At 46.6% G+C, this 20,024-nt stretch overlaps 1 protein-coding gene across 8 annotated transcripts in view; it reads right to left on the minus strand.

The window, feature by feature from the left end:
- Nucleotides 1–20,024, minus strand: part of Hnf1b (HNF1 homeobox B) — a 53,255-nt gene that overhangs the window by 10,426 nt on the left and 22,805 nt on the right. For 6 of the 8 annotated variants that reach the window (XM_032913093.1, XM_032913091.1, XM_032913099.1 and 3 more), the window contains exons 5-7: nt 10,826–10,986; nt 4,835–4,970; nt 770–964 (exon numbers count right to left, since the gene is read on the minus strand). In XM_032913093.1, the coding sequence (XP_032768984.1) occupies nt 770–964; nt 4,835–4,970; nt 10,826–10,986 (492 nt within the window). The remainder of the gene's footprint in view (nt 1–769; nt 965–4,834; nt 4,971–10,825; nt 10,987–20,024) is intronic. The other 2 variants (XM_032913092.1, XM_032913094.1) reach the window with 1 other exon arrangement.

Raw genomic sequence — 20,024 nt, forward strand, 5'->3', positions numbered from 1 at the left:
ACTGGGCTCTCTCTTTGTGGCTGGTCAGGTCTACTGGGTCTGGGCAATCTCATGGATCATGGTGACCATTGTGATACTATTCCACCCAGGCCTGTGAGGGGAAGAGGGATGGAGAGCATAGATCCCACAGGTAGAAGAATGAGGCCCTTGTGGGTCCCAAACTCTTCAGGCTGTGGCAGAGTTTTAAAAGCCAAAGATATGTAATTGGAGTGTAAGGTGCTGCTTCGAAACCAGCCCTGCAGGCCCGAGTCAGGACTGAGCCCTGAGGACAGAAGGCTGAATGTGGCTGTTCGACCTCACAGCATCGTTTATCCAAGGCAGCTGGAGGAATAGCTCAAATCCCCTTTGCCCTCCTTGCCTTTTAAAAGTGACTGAGTAAACACACTTGCATTTCTGCAACACTTCATGCTTAGGAAAGGCAGATCGCCCATGTTTGTTTTTTAATAATTTGTTTTTTTATTTTATGTGGTTGGGTGTTTGGCCTTGTAGTATGTCTGTGTGAGGGTGTCATATTGGAGTTACAGACATGTAACTGTGGGTGCTGGGATGGGAAAGTGCCGTGTGCTCCGTGTGCTTACTGACTCCCTTTGATTATAGGCCTACATTTTCCTGTATAAACTTCTCCCTTGGAGCCTTGGGGCCAGGGAAGAGGACAGGAAAGCAAGAACAACACTCAAGAGCTGAGCTTGAGAAATGGCCCCGGTTGCTGACAGATAGGGAAGACTAAACCAATAATCTCCCAGGAAACTTGCCACCCCGGCATCCTTACTGTGGGAGTTCTGTAGCTGAGTCACCGCGGCCATGAAGGGCTGCTGGGCCATGTGACTGCCTGGGCTCTGCTGCATGAGGGGCTGCTGGTGAGGGCTGTGCAGCTGTTGAGAGAACTGGACGGGCTGTAGGGCTGCCAGGCTGCTAGCCACACTGTTGATGACTGGGACACCCTGGGCTTGGGAGGTGTTGAGGCCTGTGGGAGCAAAGGAGAAAAGTCAGAGTGGCACCAGGGGTGAACAGAGGTGATGGGACATCAGTCACAGAAGGAGACCCCGCCCAGCGTGTCTGTTATAGAAGAGGTCACATGGAAAGTGACTTTAAAAACAAGGGGACTAAGATCTGGAGAGATAGACTTCTGAAGCCTAAGAGTCTGCCCAAATCATCCTATAACCTCCCAAAGTCAGCTCCCTGAGGTCACTGGAGCCCTAGGAATGCTATTTGCTGTCTCCACCCGTGCTGGGTGATGAGAAGCCTGCCTTGTGTCCTCTGGCTTAGTTAAGAAGATCTTCTTTAGGGTGTGGCTTGTTACCCACACCTGTCTTTCTAGAAGGAGCAGCAGCCTGCAGCATCTCCTTGTCTTCCACCCTTCCCATCCCCCGCCTGACTCCACCAACCAATCGCCTGTTGGCTTCCAGTCAAGGAAACCAAACCTTCTTCTACAATCCTGGAAGGAAGAGGTCCGAGGACACACAGCAGAGCTCACAAAGCCCCTGGGGTAGGTCAGATAATGACTCTGTGCACAGTAGCAGAGAGAGGAAGAAACTACAAGATCTCGCCTGTCTGTGAAGTGGATAGGTACTAGGGGGTTTGGTACCTGAAGAACCAGATTTGAGGAGGAGGAAGCAGTAAATTAAAGACAAGGCAGTAGGCCTGGCCATCTTTCTGCTCTGGGGCATTGAAAGTCTGAGCTTCAGTGTCACGCCTATATCCTGAGACTTCTTTGAACCCATTCTTCTTCTGAAAGGCCTGGGTCTTTTTGTCACCATACTCTGGCTGCTCCCTGACATGATCATGGGGAGGCAAGAAAAGATCAGAGTAGAGGTCAGAGGTTAAGGACAGAAGGTATCCCAGTCGCTGCCCTGGAGCTGCCAATATCCCTTAGACACTGCTTTCCGGGAAGTCGGGGTTGTGATGAAGACATCCAGAGAAAGGCTTGTTGTAGGTAGTGCAAGGTGTGGGTGTGTGTGTGTGTGTGTGGGTGTGTGTGTGTGTGTGAGAGAGAGAGAGAGAGAGAGAGAGAGAGAGAGAGAGAGATAGCCCTTTCTGAAAGGGAGAACACTTTGAAAGCATAAGCAGGATTGTGGGACGTCCTCCAGGGAGATAGGGCAAAGTCTTCAACAATTGCCCACTTGGAGCTCTAGAAGATACCATTATCAGAAACTTAAAAGGTGAGACTCTCGAACAGAAAGGAAGAACAGATAACCCTCTTCCTGACTCCCTTGGGTGGGACTGGGGGGCTTGGAAAATCTGATCACCCTCAGAGTATCACTAGAATATCACCCCCTGGGGGGACACAGATATGCTGAAAGTCCATTTCAATTTCCATCCTCTTACTGCTGGTCCCTGGCTCCCAAGAAACCTTGAATTTATGCTTATCCAGGAGCCCATGCCCACTGTTCTCTTAGGGAAATCTCTACCTAGAAAAGAATTTTAGCCTGTCTAGACTAGATGACATTAGAAGGCATAGCGTGGAAACAGGGCTGACCCTCAGAGCCACCCAGAGGACCTCTTTAAGAAACATACATTCTTGAGCCCCGCCCAAGGACTCAGAGTCAAAGCCTGCAGAGGCGGGGCTCAGGAATCTCATTCTCAGTAGTCTGAGATCCCGGTGTGCTTCTGTCCCAGGACCAGAGCCTCTGATGTCATTCTAGCTCCCCTGGCGTGCGTGTGACCCTCGGCCCTTTTATCCGGAAGAAACAAAGATAGTGAGGATTTGGCAGTGGCAAGTCACTTGTCCAGGGTCCTTCAGTCCTGAGGGAAGTCCCTGTACACAAGGGAAAACAAGAAATCTCTCTAATCAACTTTCCCTTAAAGGAGGCCCTGGGCCTCAGCCAAGCTTCCTGACGCTCCTCACCCTTCTTTATGCTCTGTCTACCCCAGTGCACATGTGCACATGTGCCTAAGGTCAGTGTGCACCCTGCTTACATGCTTCAGGAGATGCTGTGAGGAAGCGGAGACGCATCAGTGCACATGATGGGGAGAACAAGCTTGGAAAACACAGCGTGGCCCTAGGGAAAGCTTTAGTTTAGAAAGCACCTAAAATAATACAGTTAAGTGTGTGTGTTGGTCAAACTTAGTACGGGAAGAAAGAAGTCATGTAATCTGTGTGTTAGTTTGTTGGAAAAAATAAGGAAGTAGATATCTTACCCATCCTCTGTGTGTGTGTGTGTGTGTGTGTGTGTGTGAGAGAGAGAGAGAGAGAGAGAGAGAGAGAGAGAGAGAGAGAGAGAGAGAGAGAGAGAGAGAGAGAGAGAGACCTATGCATATATAGATCAGAGGATAATTTGCAGGAGTCAGTTCTCTCCTTCCACCTTTATGTGGGTTCTGAGATTAAACTCGGGTTATCAAAAAGCAAGCACTTTTACCTGCTGGGCCAACTCTTCCAACCCCATGAAATCTTTTAGAAGGTAAGCAAGCTGGTTTTAGGCACTCCACTCTTTATCTAACTCCCTAGTATTAGTTTGGTTGCTGACGTCTGAGGGCCAGTGAAATGGAAGTGAATTTGAAGTCATTTTTAACTTTGGAAATCTTCTTAATAATGTCTTTATTCCCATTTCCCCTTTGCCAATGGAAATGCTGAATGTTTGCAACCCAGCAGATGAAGACAGGGTGAGAGCTGCACACACAGTCATTCAATAAATCCATGTGCTTTCAATGGGCCCTGATCTGTTCTGCCCTCAAAGAAGGCACAAGTCGTTCTCTACATGATTTCAGTTCTTAGAAGACAGGAGGGGAGGGGAGCAGAATGCATCAACAAGACAAGGAAGCAAGCAGCATGGAGACCTGACACAGGGATGCCAAGAAGACCATGGGGCAGTGTGGAGCTGAAAAATGATGACCCACGTGCCACCCTCAGGTATCTCTGACTCCATCTGAGTAACTTCTCCCAATGTCACAAAGATGGTCTGAGACAATGACTTTACCTGAGTAGTGACAGTGGAGCCCCAAAACATCCGGACATACAGACAACCTGTGACAGTGAAGCTAAAACACGTCCACACCCTGAGATAACCATCTGTTTCCCAGCCTGCCTCACCAACTTCAGCCTTCCCATCGTCAGCAGTGGCCCACCTCTGATGGGGCAAGGCTGGCTGCAGAACAAGGGCCTCCTTGAGCTCTTCAGGCATGTTAAACAACCTCCTTCTTTTTAAAGATTTGAAAGCTCAGAGATACTAGGTCACTAGCCATCTCTGGGTCCTCTCTGTATTTTTAGCACTACCCAAATAAGAGTTGTCTATGACATGAAATGACTTCTTCAGAAACCCATCAAAACCTTGCTCTATCCTAAGGACCAACCTCAAGAGTTTTCTAGAGAGCACAAAGGGATAGGAATAAACAGGAAACGAACGGATAAGCCACAGTTACGAGAGGTCTTGCTTTCTAGATTTACAACCATGTCTATATTCCTTATCATTGGATGGTGTTAACAACACTTTTTATAGATGAGGAAGTCAAACCCAGAGAGGTTGAGTGATTTGACCTGGTTACACAACTAGGAAATCATGACCTGGATTGGAAGCCATTAGAACGATGTTTCTTGTGGGATACATGCTCTAAACATTGTAGAGGAGACAAGAGCCAGAGGAGTAAACGTCAAGTCTACAAGCGTGCTGGGCACGATTGAGCATGCCTGTGACTCCAACGACGAGGCAAAGGCAGGGAGACAGCTGCAAGTTCAAGGGCAGCTAGATGGCGGTGCCCTGTCTCAGCCACCCTACCCTGAAAAAGGTCTAGGAGCAGAAGGGGATTTCACAGGGGCCTCTTGTGCCTCTTCTTGTCACAATGACTCGCTTTTCGTTCTTCCTCCCTGCTCCCAGCCCTACTGACCCAGAGTGGAACTTACTCTGTGCAATGGCCATGACTCCGGACAGGGGGGTCATGATGAGGTTTTGAGATTGCTGGGGATTGTGGTGGGAGAGGCTGTGGATATTCGTCAAGGTGCTGACCGGGGGCAGTCCTCCTCCAGACACCGAGATCTGCTGGAGAGAGCAAAGAAGGGCGATTGAGTCAAGCAACCCGAATGGATTAATCAAGGAGGACTGCTTTCAGGATGGTATGTATGGCTTTTCAACTTCGCTCACCCAGAAACAAAAGTAAAACAGTGGAGTGGGTTGACAGGAAGGGCCCTGTCCTCACGGCGCTTGTATTTGTCTGCTCTTAGAGTTGCTGGCCTACTCCAGAAGTTCTTCTGTTCATGTGTTACATGACGGTCACTTGCTCACTATTCCTGTGCCCTCTGTCCTGTTTCCCACATAGGTGACTGCTAAAAATCAGAAATGATGTAGGACTCTCGTGAGGGTAGACTAGGAGCCAGGAAGCGTCCAGAGCTCTCCCCGAACCCTGCTCATGCTTCAGCTCAGACTCAGGAGTTCTGACATGCCCACTTCCCAGAGGAAAAACAAAGGTCAAGAGTAGGTATGCAACTTCCTGAGATCCCGAGGCTTGGAAATGGTACACCTTGATCAGTCTGACCCAGGATCCATTCTAAAATCTATTTTAGAAGAAAGTCTCCAACTAAGGGTTGGAGAAGTTAAGGTTTTTCCTGTTTTCCCACATCCTCACCATCCTTTAAAATTGTTCTCCCTCTCTCTCCTTCTTTTCCTTCTCCTCCTCCTTCAGTCAAGGAGCCAATGTCACTAAGGACAGAACAACTAATTCACTGCATTTCACCAGCACTTCTTAGTGACAGGCTCAGAGGTGAACACGACCAGTTTCCACAGACGGGTCTGTACATGTCTGCTCTCATTCGTTCATTCATTTGTCTCCACTAATACATTCTCCTATTCTCCATCTCTCCAAGCATCACATCCTATCAAGGACTTGACCTTGATTTAACAAACATGTTTATACGCCCACTGACAGAAACTTTCTCACCAGTGTTAAATAAAAACTCCTATAAAAATGTGTTGTTTTTATCCTAATATTATCAGAAATATTCCTAATGTCCTTATACTAGTTATAATCATATAAAAGTCAGTTTCATATGCGGACATATTGCTAGTCACGATTTTAAAATAATTTCTAATTTTTTTCCTTTTCTTCCTTTTTTTTCAGGTTTTTTTTTTTTTTTTTTGGTTCTTTTTTTGGAGCTGGGGATCGAACCCAGGGCCTTGCGCTTCCTAGGCAAGGGCTCTACCTCTGAGCTAAATCCCCAACCCCTTTTTTTCAGTTTTTTACAGACAAGGTTTCTACGTGTAGCCCTGGCTGTCCTGGAATTCACTCTATAGACCAGGCTGACCACAAACTCAAGAGATCTGCCTGCCTCTGCCTCCTTAGCGCTGGAATTAAAGGCGTGTGCCACCACCATCCAATTTTTTTCTTAAGAAAAGACCACCTCTCCTCCTAAGCAGACCCAAGTGTTGCTGAGAGAGTCAGGAACCCTGAAGAGAAGTTAGGTGTCAGGTCTGTCATACACAAAGCTCTCTAGAGCTCTTTAGATCCTAGGTCTTACACTTCTACCTGGAAAGATGATAGCTCCTGTCCTGTCCTTCTGGTCAACCCCACACTTTCCAAGGTTAACTTGAAAAAAAAAATAAAGGAGGTGGGATCTTGAATAGGTTTGTTTGTGTTTTTAAAATGAACATCAAGAAATGAGTTAGAGGTCACATGACCAATAAGGAATTTTGACCACATCAAACAAGAGAGAACCAGCCTGTTTGCTGAACTTGTTTTTCAGAATGTCAGAGTCATTAAAAAAAAAAAAAAATCTGTGCCCTGCCTTCAGACCAAATCCCTTGGGTAATATGGACTTTTAGGGAAAGTCAGTGGAGCACAGTTCACTTCTGCAGCACTTCAGTTTGATGCTGCCACAAAAATATGGATGTCAGTACAAAAACAATGCATACGTAGCTTTACTGTTTGTAAACCACTCTCCCGGAAGTCAACAGTTCATAATGACACAAACAGAACAAGCATTATGACTTTTGTCCCTGTGTTACCTATTGAGAGAAACAGATGAGCTGTATGTCACTTGATAGTAAGTGAGGGAGACCATGCTCAAGCCAAGGTTTGCTGGATTGTTTTAGTCTCACCCACTTACTGTGCTTGGTAACCTTGGTCAAGTGACTTCCCACTTGAAGAAGTAGCCATTACTTCCTGTTTGCTTCCAGGATGGATGGAAGCCAGAGAGTTGCCAAAGATACCATGATGACCCTTAACACAACAATTCAGAGAGCCTGAATTCTGTAATATCTTTGACTCGGTGATTTCTTAATGTGGCTATAACACGTAAGGTTAGTGCCATTAGCCCTATCTTGTGCAGAAAGAAGATAGTCTAGAGAGGTTAAGAAATGTCTCTAAACTTAATTCTTCAAATAAAAAGAAAGACAAGAAAGGCCTTAAGTGGTAGCTGAAAGCAGGTAGTTTGCTTGTAAGGTCCAACTTCACACTGGCAAAGTATTGCAGGGATTAAAAAGAAGTCAGCACACACAAACCACAGCCTTAAAGTAGCTATGCTATTCTGGTATGGGGTGGCAGGGAGGGCTTACTCCCAAACAGAGCCATAAGCAGTCTTTACACCAACCCTGTCACACAGCCGTCATTTCTCTCAGTCTGCAGGCGAAGATGCTGAGGCCAAGCAATTCTTTGACCCTGCACTGATGACTTCTAGAGCCAAGACCGCACATTTGTGCTCTCTTGCCCATGTTCCTGTTTTATTTATTTATTTCTAAATATGTATGAGGTGGTGTGTGTGTGTGTGTGTGTGTGTGTGTGTGTGTGTGATGCATTTATGTGATGTGTGGTATGTATATATGTGTGTATATGTGTTGGTGTGTATGTACACATGGTGTGTTTGTGTGATTTGTGATATGGTGTGTATGGTATGTATATGTGTGTGTGCGTTTGGGTATATGTATGTGTGGTGTGTTTGGGTGGTATGTGGTATGGTGTGGGTGTGGGGTGTGTATGTGTGGTATGATGTGTGTAGTGTGTATCTGTGGGGTGCTTGTGTGATGTGTGGTATGGTATGTTTGGTGTGTATATGTGTGTGTTTGTATATATGTATGTGTGGTGTGTTTGTGTGATATATGGTATGGTGTATATGTGTGGTGTGTGAAGTGTTTCTGTGTATGTGTGCATGTGCATGTGTATATGACATGTGTGTATGACTGTGTGGTCCTTATCTTCTACCTTGTTCGAGACAGGGTCTCCTGTTGTTTGCCATTCTATGGCCAGGCTAGCTGGATGAGCTGGCTTTTGACCTTCCAGGAACTCCCTTGGTCTTTCATCTCCCTCTCCCCCTACTGTGCTCAGTTTTAGGTGACTTCTAGGGATCCACATTCAGTCCCTTATGCTCATGTAGCAGTCCATCTCCACAGCCCACCATGTCCTTTAAACCATATTCCACTTTTGTGCCGGTGGACCACAGTTTGGGATGCCCTTGTTATACATTAACAGGGAACAGACTCTTGACTTTGGGCAACAGTGACAAAACATATGAACCAGGGTGTTGGAGACAAGCGAGAAGCTGGTCCCTGCAAACAAGCTTCCAGATGTTTGCTAACACTGAGGTGTGCTTTCTTGGTCAATCATCAATCTAGCACATGGCCTAGCAAGGGTAATGCTGAGGAAAGCTTAAGAGTGTGTCTGTAGGCTGTGTATGGGACAGCCTGGATGTGGGCAATGTAGCTTGTACCTCAGAAGGAAGATCAAGAGAGCACAAAAAGAGACTCCAGGGGTCTTTAAGAAGTAAGAGCTAAGACTTGGAATTTTACTTTTTTTGGTGCGTGTTCTTCTAGGTAAAGCACCTCTACCACTGAGCTACATCCCTAACCCAGAACCTGGGAATTTTATTCTGTGTGTCTTAATGTTTTGCCTGTATGTACATCTGTGCATTACACGTGTATCCATGGACATGGTATTGAATTCCACAGAACTGGGGTTCCAAACAGTTGTGAGTCACTATGTAGGTACTGAGGATTAAACTACGGTCCTCTGAAAGAATAACCAAGTTGTCCTAAACACTGAACCACCTCCCTGGTCACATTTAGGAGATTTTAATTCATTGAGAAGTAAAGGCCTTTTTTCCAAGGTATCCTGAACAACGCTTCAACCCTAACTTGTGTTTCGGCTATCAAGAAATCATAAAAACTGGGGAGCTGGAGAGATGGCTCAGGGGTCAAGGAGCATTGGTTACTTTTCTAGAGGACCTGGGTTAAATTCCCAACACCTGCCTGGCAGTTCACAACTCTCTGTAATTCCAGGCCCAGGGGGTCCAACACACACAGTGTATAAAACACACACATGTAAGCAGAATATTCATTCACATAAAATAAAAATAATGGTTAAAAAAACATTAAAGAAAAAAAAACAAAAGAGACCATAAAGGCAGTGTGCACGCATTGCTGTCAGGGAGGAAGGGTCTCTCAGGGATTGGGGGAGAGCACAGAGAAATGCTTCCTACTTGGTTGCCCCATCTGGTTTGTTTACAAAGACTCCCATGAGGGAGGCCAGCTCAGGTCTCCTGAAACTGGAGTTGTCCAGACCAGGGCTCCCCTCAAGACCTACATGTTGTTTTTCTTCTAAGGAACAGGAGACTTGGTCACCTGTGACTCACTTCTCCTGTGTTGCCTACACACCACACACGTCAAGGTCTAAAATGGCAAATGCTCCCTGCCACCTTCCAGCCCCCACCAGCCATGGTCACAGGTGGGGATCGGGCACCTTGCGGGAATGTGTGCAGCTCCGCCTTCGGCGTGGAAGTCAGGAACCCTCAGCTCCTCCCTCCTATGAAACAGAGCATGACCCAGAGAATGAAGTTTTCCATTTCCTGCCCTCACGGTTAGTGTTGTAATACACCTGTTGTCTCAAAAGCCCTCTCCCGTGCCCTTGTGTGCGCAAAGCCATGAATTGGAGAGTAGGTCTAAGGTGGGGGTGGGAGGGTTTAAGGAGGGGTTCACAGAGACTGGGGGTAACAGGAATCAGAATGTCCTATAATACATGTATGAAACTGTCAAAGGACAAATTCAATAAAAGTTAGGTGTGTGTGTGTATGACTCAGAACTCAGAACATTCAGATGAGCCTTACTGATCAGGATAAGGGTTCATCTGGTTGTGGGGCTCTGGTTAGAGCCACAGAAAACTTCAGTAAAAATGCCATCGAACCTGAAGGGACAGCACAACCATTCATGAAACAGTCACTGTGCTGAGCGTTCTCATATATGCTATCACACTTCCCCAACAACCTGATGGCGGCTACCCCCATTTTATAGATGAGGAAGGAGAACCAAAGTCATAATTTGCCCAAGACTGTACCACTCTGAGGTGCCAGAGCTGAGATCTGAGAATTGGTAACTGAACCTTTGAAGTCACTGTTTCTTACTCCAGCCACCACACCTGCCATAATGTCCTCCCTCCCAGCTTAGGAGTCCCATTTCCTGCTGTCCTCTACATCCTGACACTGTCCTCATCAGGACCAAAGGAGTCAGGAAAGGAGTTGGGGGCTTGTTTCACAGTGAGGTGCTTTCTGGGTTAAAAAAAAAAAAAATCTGGTTTTGGAGGCCTTGGACGGGAAGGATGAATGAACATTTTATCAACACAAATGTCATTGGCAGCCCCAAAACAAATAGCGTCCCACCCGGCTTGCTCCTTTATGAGGCATTCAATCAATAAAACAAGAGCAGGGCTCTGTCAGATTTATTGGCTGGGTTCAAACTGAACACCTCTTCTACCCGCCAAAGGCTGGGTCACCAGCCTACCTTTTGGTTCCTGCTCTGTACAGCCCCCATTTTCCCTGGTGGGGCTACAATGGTTCATTGTTTGAGGCAGGCCTTGTGAGAAGTTGTGTTTGTCTTGCCTCTTATCTTATCAGCTCCAGTGGCCCAGGAGTACTCACCATTTTACTGTCAGGTGAGAGGAGACTGTGGCCTGGGTCCAGGCTGGCCGGGGAGACTTGCTGTAAAACTGACTGGCTGGTCACCATGGCACTGTTACCATGGTGACTGATTGTCGAAGAGGAAGTGACCTCATTGTTTCCCGGTTGGCTGTAGCGCACTCCTGCAAAACATGAACCCAATATGGAAATTAGTGTCACCAGGGCCCCTGGACACTGACTCAGTGTCTCCTGTTTTCAGTGGTGGGTGACAAGAAAACAACATTGTTTTCTCCTCCATGTTCACTCATAAGAATGATCAGCAATCTTCTCTGGGATGAGGGTGGCATGACCTCTACTTTAATTGCAGAATATAAGATTATATATGAATATCATATACAAATATAATGTTTTGCCTTTTTGGTTGGGAGCCAGCACAGTGTAAGACACTTGGGTCCATTTTGGTTTGTTCTTTATTGTATTGCCAGGGTTGTGGCATTTGATAACCATCTAGTCAACTTCTATTGAAGGACGAAGGGGTGGGATGGGCAGATGGAAAGCAGGAGAAAGAGTTGAACCTTCTGAAAGCATGGGTCTCTCTGAAGGCAGAGGCAGACCAACCCACAAGGGTGAGGCAGATTTCCAACTAGGAAGAATTTTCTAGCAAGAAGGGGACAGACTTTAGGATTTATGAACAAACAGGTTCAAATCCTGCCTTGGCTCTGCACCTCTGCCTCCTCCCATGGGAATACTTCCACTCTGGGGCTATTTAAGGATTGGAGGCAACCTCTTTCCAGCTCCTAGCATTATGCTAAATGCCCCTGAACTGCGGACAAAGATACATGGCAGGATGAGCTGGTAGTAGGATAGACCTCAAGACATGGATATGAAGATTCTCAAATTCTAGGACTCCTAAGGTCATCCTTAGCACAGATGGAATGGTCTGGTAGAGAGCAATTTCTTGAGGCTCCTGCTCTGGCAAGACTGCTTGCTGCATTACCCAGGAAGCTACTTGGCAGACCTGGCTGCTGTCCTGCTGCTCTTTCCTTTGGAAGCATCTGGACTTCACTCTGATTTCACCTGCGTATTTTGACTCCCTGACCAGCTATTTACCTTCCCAAGATACCCTGCTCCCAAGAGAGTGGTGATAACACTGGGAGTCAGGTATGTGCTCACCTCCCAGCCTGTCCCCACCATCGATTTGGTCTCAAGTCAAACAGTCTCTGGACTTAGCCTATTTAATTTGGCTGAAGGAAAAGAGTCAGTCCTCTGATGATCAAATATGGGTCACACAGAGGCTTCTCCCCTACCACAGGCTACACGATTATTTATTTTAAAATAATTAACTAAGGATACCCATGGGAAACAAAAGCCTTCACAAGGTGGTATGGTAAGAGTTCAGAACCTCTTGTTAGAGACTAGTTGGCAGAACACATTTGTCGTGTTCTAGCATTTGTATTAAGCACAGATGGGTCTCTAAATTCCCCCTTTATGATGTCTGGCTGGGAGCTGGAGGATCCCTGTTTTGATCACAGCTTTGCCATCTATCTACTGGGTGAGTCCCATGTCCCTTATCTAGAAGCTGGAGGATGGTGTGCTGTGGCAAGGGAACTGTCATCAGTGCAGAGTGAAGGGAACCAGGCAGAGGGCTTGCCAGCTCTAGGTCCATTTACATCCTTCCTCACGGGTACTCCTCTCAGATGTTACAGGCACTGGAGTGATCTTCTAGGAGTGGGAATGGACAGATATGATGAGATTGTACACAGGCCACACACCAGGAAGAGATGCTCTTATTAGAGAAAATAGAGCCCAGGTCTTCATATATTCCATGAATTCAGAAGAGCACTGGCAGAAGTGCTTCAGAAGAGAGAAATGGTAATGAACGAGGAAAGCAGAATGTGTAGGCTCTGGAGCTAGGTGACCTGGGCTTAAATCCTGGCTCCATCAGGCCATAGCCATGTATGCTCAGGGACATTATTAGCCTCCCTTGGGCTTCGATTTCCTCATTGTTAACAATGTCCACCCCTTAGGACACAATGAATTAGCGAATGTGCAAGTACTCAGGGCATATACTGTACAATAGACACATAGCAGTTGCTCCAAGTATCCCACCCACTCCCCTGCTCTCAGACTGTATTCATTCAAACATTGGAAACTTCATTAAGTGACTGTTCTTTATTTCTTCAATTGCTGTCCTAGCTCTGGCCATGGAGATAGGTGACAAGGCCTCTGGGTTAACCTTGATTTACCAAAGATACCAGATTAACTGTCACAAAGACATTTGGGAGAAATAGCTGTGGCAGACCATGACCAGAAGCCTTCCACTCGCTACTTGGCTTAAGTCACTATTAGGTCATGTTTCTATCATGGACCCTGTGGGTCACAGAAAGAACCCAAGTGCAATCTAGAGACCTCCCAAGGTGCTGGATGCTGTTGTTCTCTGGGCATCATGGACCTAGGGTGATTACTGAATTTCCAGCAACCTATGAAACAGACAGAGTGGTTTCCACCCAGCAAGACTAACTAGAAGTATCAAAAGAACATAAGAAATGTACAGTTCCAAGAGACAGCAACCCTGGCCTTGACTTCCTAGGCCAGTATCCATCTCTAGGGTACTCTTCACCAACCTGTACCCTGGGATTTCTGTGTGTATGTGTGCCATCCCATAATTAACTTTTCTTTTTCTGAGAAGGTCTCTCACCAGCCTGGAACACATCAAATATGCTAAGGTAGCTAGGCAGCAAGCCCCAGGAATCTGCCTGCCTCTGCTTCCCTCGAGCTGGGCTTATAAAACTTGGTCACCATACCCAGATTTTGCACGGGGTCAGGGGAGGTAATTGGGGATCAAACTCAGGTCCTCCGTCTTGCAAGGCCTCTCTATCCTCTGCTCAGAAGCTTCTGATGACCCCTTGCTGCTTTCTGAGGGATCCCAAATACCTGTGACAGAATGGGGTCCTTACATCTATCTGCATCCTGCCGTATTTAAAATGTACCACCTCTCACCACAGTTCATGGGGTCACCTCAGATCAGATGGCTCTGCCATCGACTCTGTGCCTTGCCTATGTGGTTCTCTGTCCCCTCTACAGTTCTTTTCTCTACAGTACCTCTGGGAACAAGTTCTTCATTTACTCTGTTACTTAATGGTCCCATCCTCGAGGCTCTGAAGGCTCTAGAGCAGTGGTTCTGACCCTTCCTAAAGCTGCAACCCTGTAATACCGTTCTTCACATTGTGGAGATCCCACAACCATAAAATTATTTTTGTTGCTACTTCATAACAGTAACTTTGCTATTGTTATGAATCAGAATATAAATATCTAATATGAAGGACATCTGATATTTGACCCCTGTGAAAAAGTCATTGGACCCCCAAAGGGGTCATGACCCACAGGTTGAGAACTGCGGCTCTAGAGACTTACATCAGGAGCCTCCCTGAGCTCTGATGTGTTTACTTTTCCTCTCAAAGGAAGAGATGCCTTAGTTATTGTTGCTAAAAGAGCATTGTGCCTATTTACAGGCTGAAGGAAGAAGACCACAGCTGCTTTGATCAAGGAACGAGCAGAAAGAGAAAGTATGGTCAGTTCTGTATTGAAGGTGTGAATTGCTCCGGGCCTGTTACCAGGGGATCGTTGGGAAGTCACACAGATTTCACAGTTGAGAAGCACTGGATGAATTCAGAAATTTGCACAAAGCCGAATAGGACCACACAGAATATAATAAACAGCCCTGTGCATGCACGCACGCCCCCTGAATATCAGCCAGCCGCCTCGATCCCTCAAGGGCTATAAGCCACATCTGTGCCCATCAGGAATCATAATTCCTTCTGGCTGCAGACAAGCCTTTGTCCTGCATGTCTCAATAATGACCTGTGACCTCCTGACACCTACATCCTTAGGCAAACTTCAGGACCCTTTCAGGCCCAACTGCCATGGTTGTTATTGGACAGCATTTATGCATTGAGCCACCCAGCAACTGCAGACTCTGCTCATGTTTTGATGGAAAGCTTGCTCTTTCATAACGCATCACCGATGGTGCAATTCCCCCACCAGCCCTGTGTCTATTCTTATGCAACGTAGGTAACGTGTGTGTGTGTGTGTGTGTGTGTGTGTGTGTGTGTGTGTGTGTGTGTGTGTGTGTGTGTTTAGATGCATGTGTTGGTTTATATGAGACCAGCAGTGCCTCCTGTGTTCAAAGCCAACCCTGATTACCTTACAGGAGGACTCCAGAGAAGGTCCGCTCCGGTATCTTACAAGTCTGTTTCAGGGGTTTCTACCTATAGCTCATAGAGCTAACCGTAGCCCACCTCTCTAAGATACTCAAAAAAACAGCAAAGACTTCAATTCTGGAAACCAGAAAAAGTATAAGTCCCTAGACATTTAACACACATCTCTCTCTCTCTCTCTCTCTCTCTCTCTCTCTCTCTCTCTCTCTCTCCATCTTCCCTTTAAGTCCATTATGATTCTGGATCAGTCAACTCTTTAGACTTTGGTCTTTTTTTCTTCTAAGGAACTTTAGAGACTTTCTGAAGGACTTTCTGAGCTTTCCTACCTCTGGTGATAGAAGCTGGATTAATATAATAATGTTAAAAGAGGCAGTGGCTTCCCTGGGAGACAAAAATGCTAGGTGAGGAGAAGAGCCATGCCAACCAGGAAATTGTGTCTGGAATTCCTCTCGTATAAGGAGAGAGGTGAGAGTGGGCACTCTTGGGTAATATGGGTTCTGCTTGTCCTTCACATGGCCTTTGGTACTGAAGCCTGGGGGCTCTCTTGACTGGGATCTGTAAGCTGAACCCCAAACCTGGTGGGATGCCTTCACCCCTGACACTTCATTTTGAAGCCAGCTCCTATTCGTGATAATGGAGGAATGTTCCTCCAGTTAGTGGACCTATGCCAGCTCGAGTGAGCGCCCCAGCCACTGGCAGAGTAAACATTACTCAACTGGCCAGGGCTCTGTCACACACATTCTTCCTCTGTGTTCCTAACCTCATGCAGAGCGCAGCCCAAACCCACTGGGTCTGAAAACTAGATATCTGAACTGGGGTAGAAGGGAGCATGAAAGGAGAAAGTTCTTCCAAACTGAAGCCATTGTGCCCATTAATCATGGGCAGACAGAACTGTTTCCAAGGAAGTCCCAACCTTGTACTGCGCCCAAAGTGGAGGGTGGGAGCATTAAACTAGTCTTGGTGGCCAGCCATGTGACCTCATAACCCCTCATCTCCCTCACCTAAACACCAGCCACTTTTATTGAGGACAGAGGCAAGAGAGACTACAGTCTGGTGAATTCCTCAGATACTCATTTATCATTGAAAGAATGTGAACAATTTCCTTCCCTAGCTTCAAACCGAGGACTCGAGAAATCAAGGCTTCCAAATGAATTGGCACAGCTGCCTCAGTTTCTCCGTGGGAAGCATGGGACTTTTGCCATTCTGCATACCGTTTCGCCCTAAGGATAAAGACCCATGTTTGCATGGGGTTTAGGAGATTGAAAGTCTGAAAGCCTAAGAAGAAAAAAAAAACCTGATGTAAAATGAAAGCAATTTAAACACTAGGTGGGTCTCAGTTCTAGATCCTAAAGACCTCAGGTGGAAGCCACATTCATGGCAGGAGAGACACAGAGAGGCCTGGGAGGACTGCAAACATTCTTGATTCAAGGGGTATAAAGCACTGAATGACACTTTAGGGAGGCCCACACACTGATTTCTCATAGAAATCAAAGTAAACAGGAGTAGCAGGGAAAGGAGGGAGAGAGAGAGAGAGAGAGAGAGAGAGAGAGAGAGAGAGAGAGAGAGAGAGAGAGAGAGAGAGAAAGAAAGCAGTTATGAAGAGGTGCTAGCACGCATGGTGCCTTCAGACATAACTTTTAGGCAAGGAGGGGGGCGGGACAGACACCCACAGCCTTCCTTTCAGAGTGTTGGTCTTAGTACTCTGTCCTCGTGTCCTTGCCAGAGAGCTGGCTTCTGCAAGCAAACATCAGGTGGTTTGTAAGATCACTTCAGCCTGGAGCCCAAGGCCATAGCCAAAAGAGCCTGGCATTGAAGAACCCTGGCAGGCCTCACCCAGATGAGTGTCTATACTGGTTTCGAAGTGGCCACAGGCCCATGTGACACACTGGACAGCAGAAGTTCTGAGGTGATTTAAAATGCCTCTTGCTGAGGGCCACCTAGCAAGTCTGACATTCTGCAGTTGACTCCCTTTCCTCTCCCCTACAATCCCCAAGTGGACTCCTGATATGGTAAGCCACTTTATCATGACCCACAGATAGTCCCAAACAATTTTGTAGGTTTTCACCTGTGTTTCTTGGCTGCATTTATCATGAGAATATATGTATCCTGAGGATATACACATCCTGAGGCAGGCTATAGTCCCCTCAGCAACTTCCTTTTACAGATTTATTTATTTTATGCATATAAGGGCTCTGTTTCCGTGCACACCAAAGGAGGCAGTCAGGACCTCTGGAAGAGCAGTCCGTGGGCTTAACTACAGAACCATCTTTCCACTCCCTCCTCAGCAACTTTTACATGGAGCATGGACTACGTCAGGGACCCAAGGATTTGCAGAATGGATCAATAAGAAAGAATGGTTAGACTGAGGGCTCCATGAGAAGCAACTGTGGGATATAGAGAGAGAGGCGAGGAGAAAGAGAGAGAGATTATTGACAGGTCTGAGCAATTTCATGTTGGGAGGCATCAGACAAGGGCATGGATGGGTATGGGGGATGCAGCAGGCTACTTTCTGCACCTGAGATCTCATCCTGTGCAGAATAGTATGTGTGTGTGTGTGTGTGGTGTGTATGTGTGTGTGTGTGTTGTGTGTATGTGTGTGGTGTACAAAGGGTGTGTGTGGTATGTATAGTATGTGCAATGTGTGTGTGTGTGTGTGGTATGTGTGTGGTGTGTGTGGTGTGTGTGTGTGTGTGTATGGTGTGTGTGATATGTATGTGTGTATGTGTGTGTGTGGTATGTGGTGTATGTGGTGTGTGTGGTATGTATATGTGCTGTGTATGGTGTGTGGTGTGTGTGTGTATGTATGTGTATGGTATGTGTGTGTATGTGTGTGTATGGTTTGGGGGTATGTGGGTGTATGTGTGTGTGTGTGTGTATGGTATGAATGTGTGTGTGTATGTGTGTGTGTGGTGTGTGTGTGCTGTGTGTGGTGTGTGTGGTGTGTATATGTGTATGTGTGTGTATGGTGTATATGTGTGTGTGTGTGTGTGTGTGTGTGTGGTATGTGGTATGTGTATGGTATATGGTGTATGGTGTGGGGTGTGTGATATGTGTGTGTGCTGTGTGTATGGGGTGTGTGTATGGTGTGTGTGTGTGTGTGTTGTGTGTGTGTGTGTGTATCATTCTCTAGTCTTGCTACCCAAGCGTAACATCTGATCCAGGGCTCTTTAGGACAAGTGCTTTCATTAATATAAGCTGACTGTTTCTAAACCGAGGCTTGAGAGTGATGGCACATGCCCCACATCATCTTATTGCTCGGCAAGGAAGCCTCACTGCTCCTGTAGATGTCTAAGTTCATACTTAGCAAGCTAGAAGCCAGTTTGTAGTCCACTGGGTTGACTTTTGAGATAAGGAAAAGGATCTGTTAGTGGGCATTCAATGTGGCAACATGCCATGCTTTTTAAGAAAAAGAAACCAAGGTAAGAACCTAAGAAGGGTTAATGCTGGGTATGTCAGTCTAATGCCTGTGGGGGCAGACAGTGTCCTGATGCAGTCTGGCTTCTGGGGTCTTGTCTTTTCTAAGAGGCTGCCTTTGCAGGCAGGGGTAATATGGCTGCAACAAAGGCTCCGGGGCTTGGCTGACAAGGAGAATGGTGATACTCCTAGTGGGCTGGGCAATGTGAGGAAGGCTGTAAAGCCATCAGAGGACTGAGCCGCTGGGTGTCCACACAAAGTAAGGATCTATAAACAGACATCTGTACTGTGACTGAAGGGCTAATAAAGTTGCCTTAGAAAAGAGAGGGTCTTCCACTGTGACCTATTCATAAGCCATACGCCCACTGGGAGGGGATGCCCAGGGACAAGATCTTTTGAGGCCTGACAAGTATTAGAGCTGCCTCTCTATGGGGCCTGGTCAGACCCCAGCCTCTATATCATTACCACTGGGACAGTTCCATCAGCATCATCACCATCATCATCACTATCATCATCAGCATCATCACGACAAATCACCGCTGATCACCCAGCGAGCTTATGAGTAGATGCTCACTCCAGGGAGCCCTGGGTACCAGATACTGAGCCGTTGGCAGGAGGAACACCGGGTGAGCGCTTGGGGAACACCATCAGAGATGCTCAGAGTCTGGCGGATTCTCTTCTGTCTCTTGGCAGCTCAGACACACGGAGAGTCTAGACCTCAGTCACTCAGTGGAAACTCAGAATGACTCAGTCTAACGCTTTTCTTGTCCAAGGAGTATTGATTAGTAAGAGATCATAAAAGGATCTAAAATGGTAGACCATGGTACTAACTAATACAACTAAACTAGGTGAATGGGCTAAATCAGTATAAACAGAGCTAGGAGGACATTAGGGAGAAAGCCAAGTGGTGCTCTTGGAGAAGTTTCTGGGAGCATTTAATGTTGCCACTAGTTTATGAACTGTAAACTTGAGATAAGAGATGGGACACTGTTTCCAGCTGAGAGAAGCTAGGCTTCAAATACTATTTACAGATGCCATAGAAAAATTAATGTTAGCTTAGCTTAACTCTAAAGTGAAATAACAAATCTACAATGCCTCAGAGCATTTAGGCCTTAGGCTTTTTGGTCAGGAATCTCTCCATAACCAGACACATCATTCCATAATGAAGGAGAGTGGCTACCGCTGTGCCAGGCCTAGCAGGAGAGACAGTGAAGAATCCAGCAGGGACTTGGATATAGCTCAACTCAGGGTTCTATCATTCTGAATACATGCGCAGTGAGCCACGCGTCTGAAGGCTCTGCTTCACTATGGAAACAAGGCAGACCATTCTTGTTTTGTTTTTCTTTGACCGGAAGGGATGCAAGCTGTGGAGTAGAATTCTAGATAACAAAGAAGATAGACCGCACATCTCTGCTCCCACCTTAAAATACCTAGAGATCAACAAAGCACTTGCTTCTCAAGCACTCTGCAAACTGCAGGCGTTGTTTGGAGAGTTTCTGTCCTTGCTGCCCAAGTACTCAATCAGGCTTCAGGGCCACCATAGTCCAACAGGTGCTGAGCAAGAAGAGGCATTCTGCCACAGACAAGGT

Source organism: Rattus rattus, chromosome 9 (assembly GCF_011064425.1).
Source record: "Rattus rattus isolate New Zealand chromosome 9, Rrattus_CSIRO_v1, whole genome shotgun sequence".
In the NCBI taxonomy this organism is placed as follows: domain Eukaryota; kingdom Metazoa; phylum Chordata; class Mammalia; order Rodentia; family Muridae; genus Rattus; species Rattus rattus.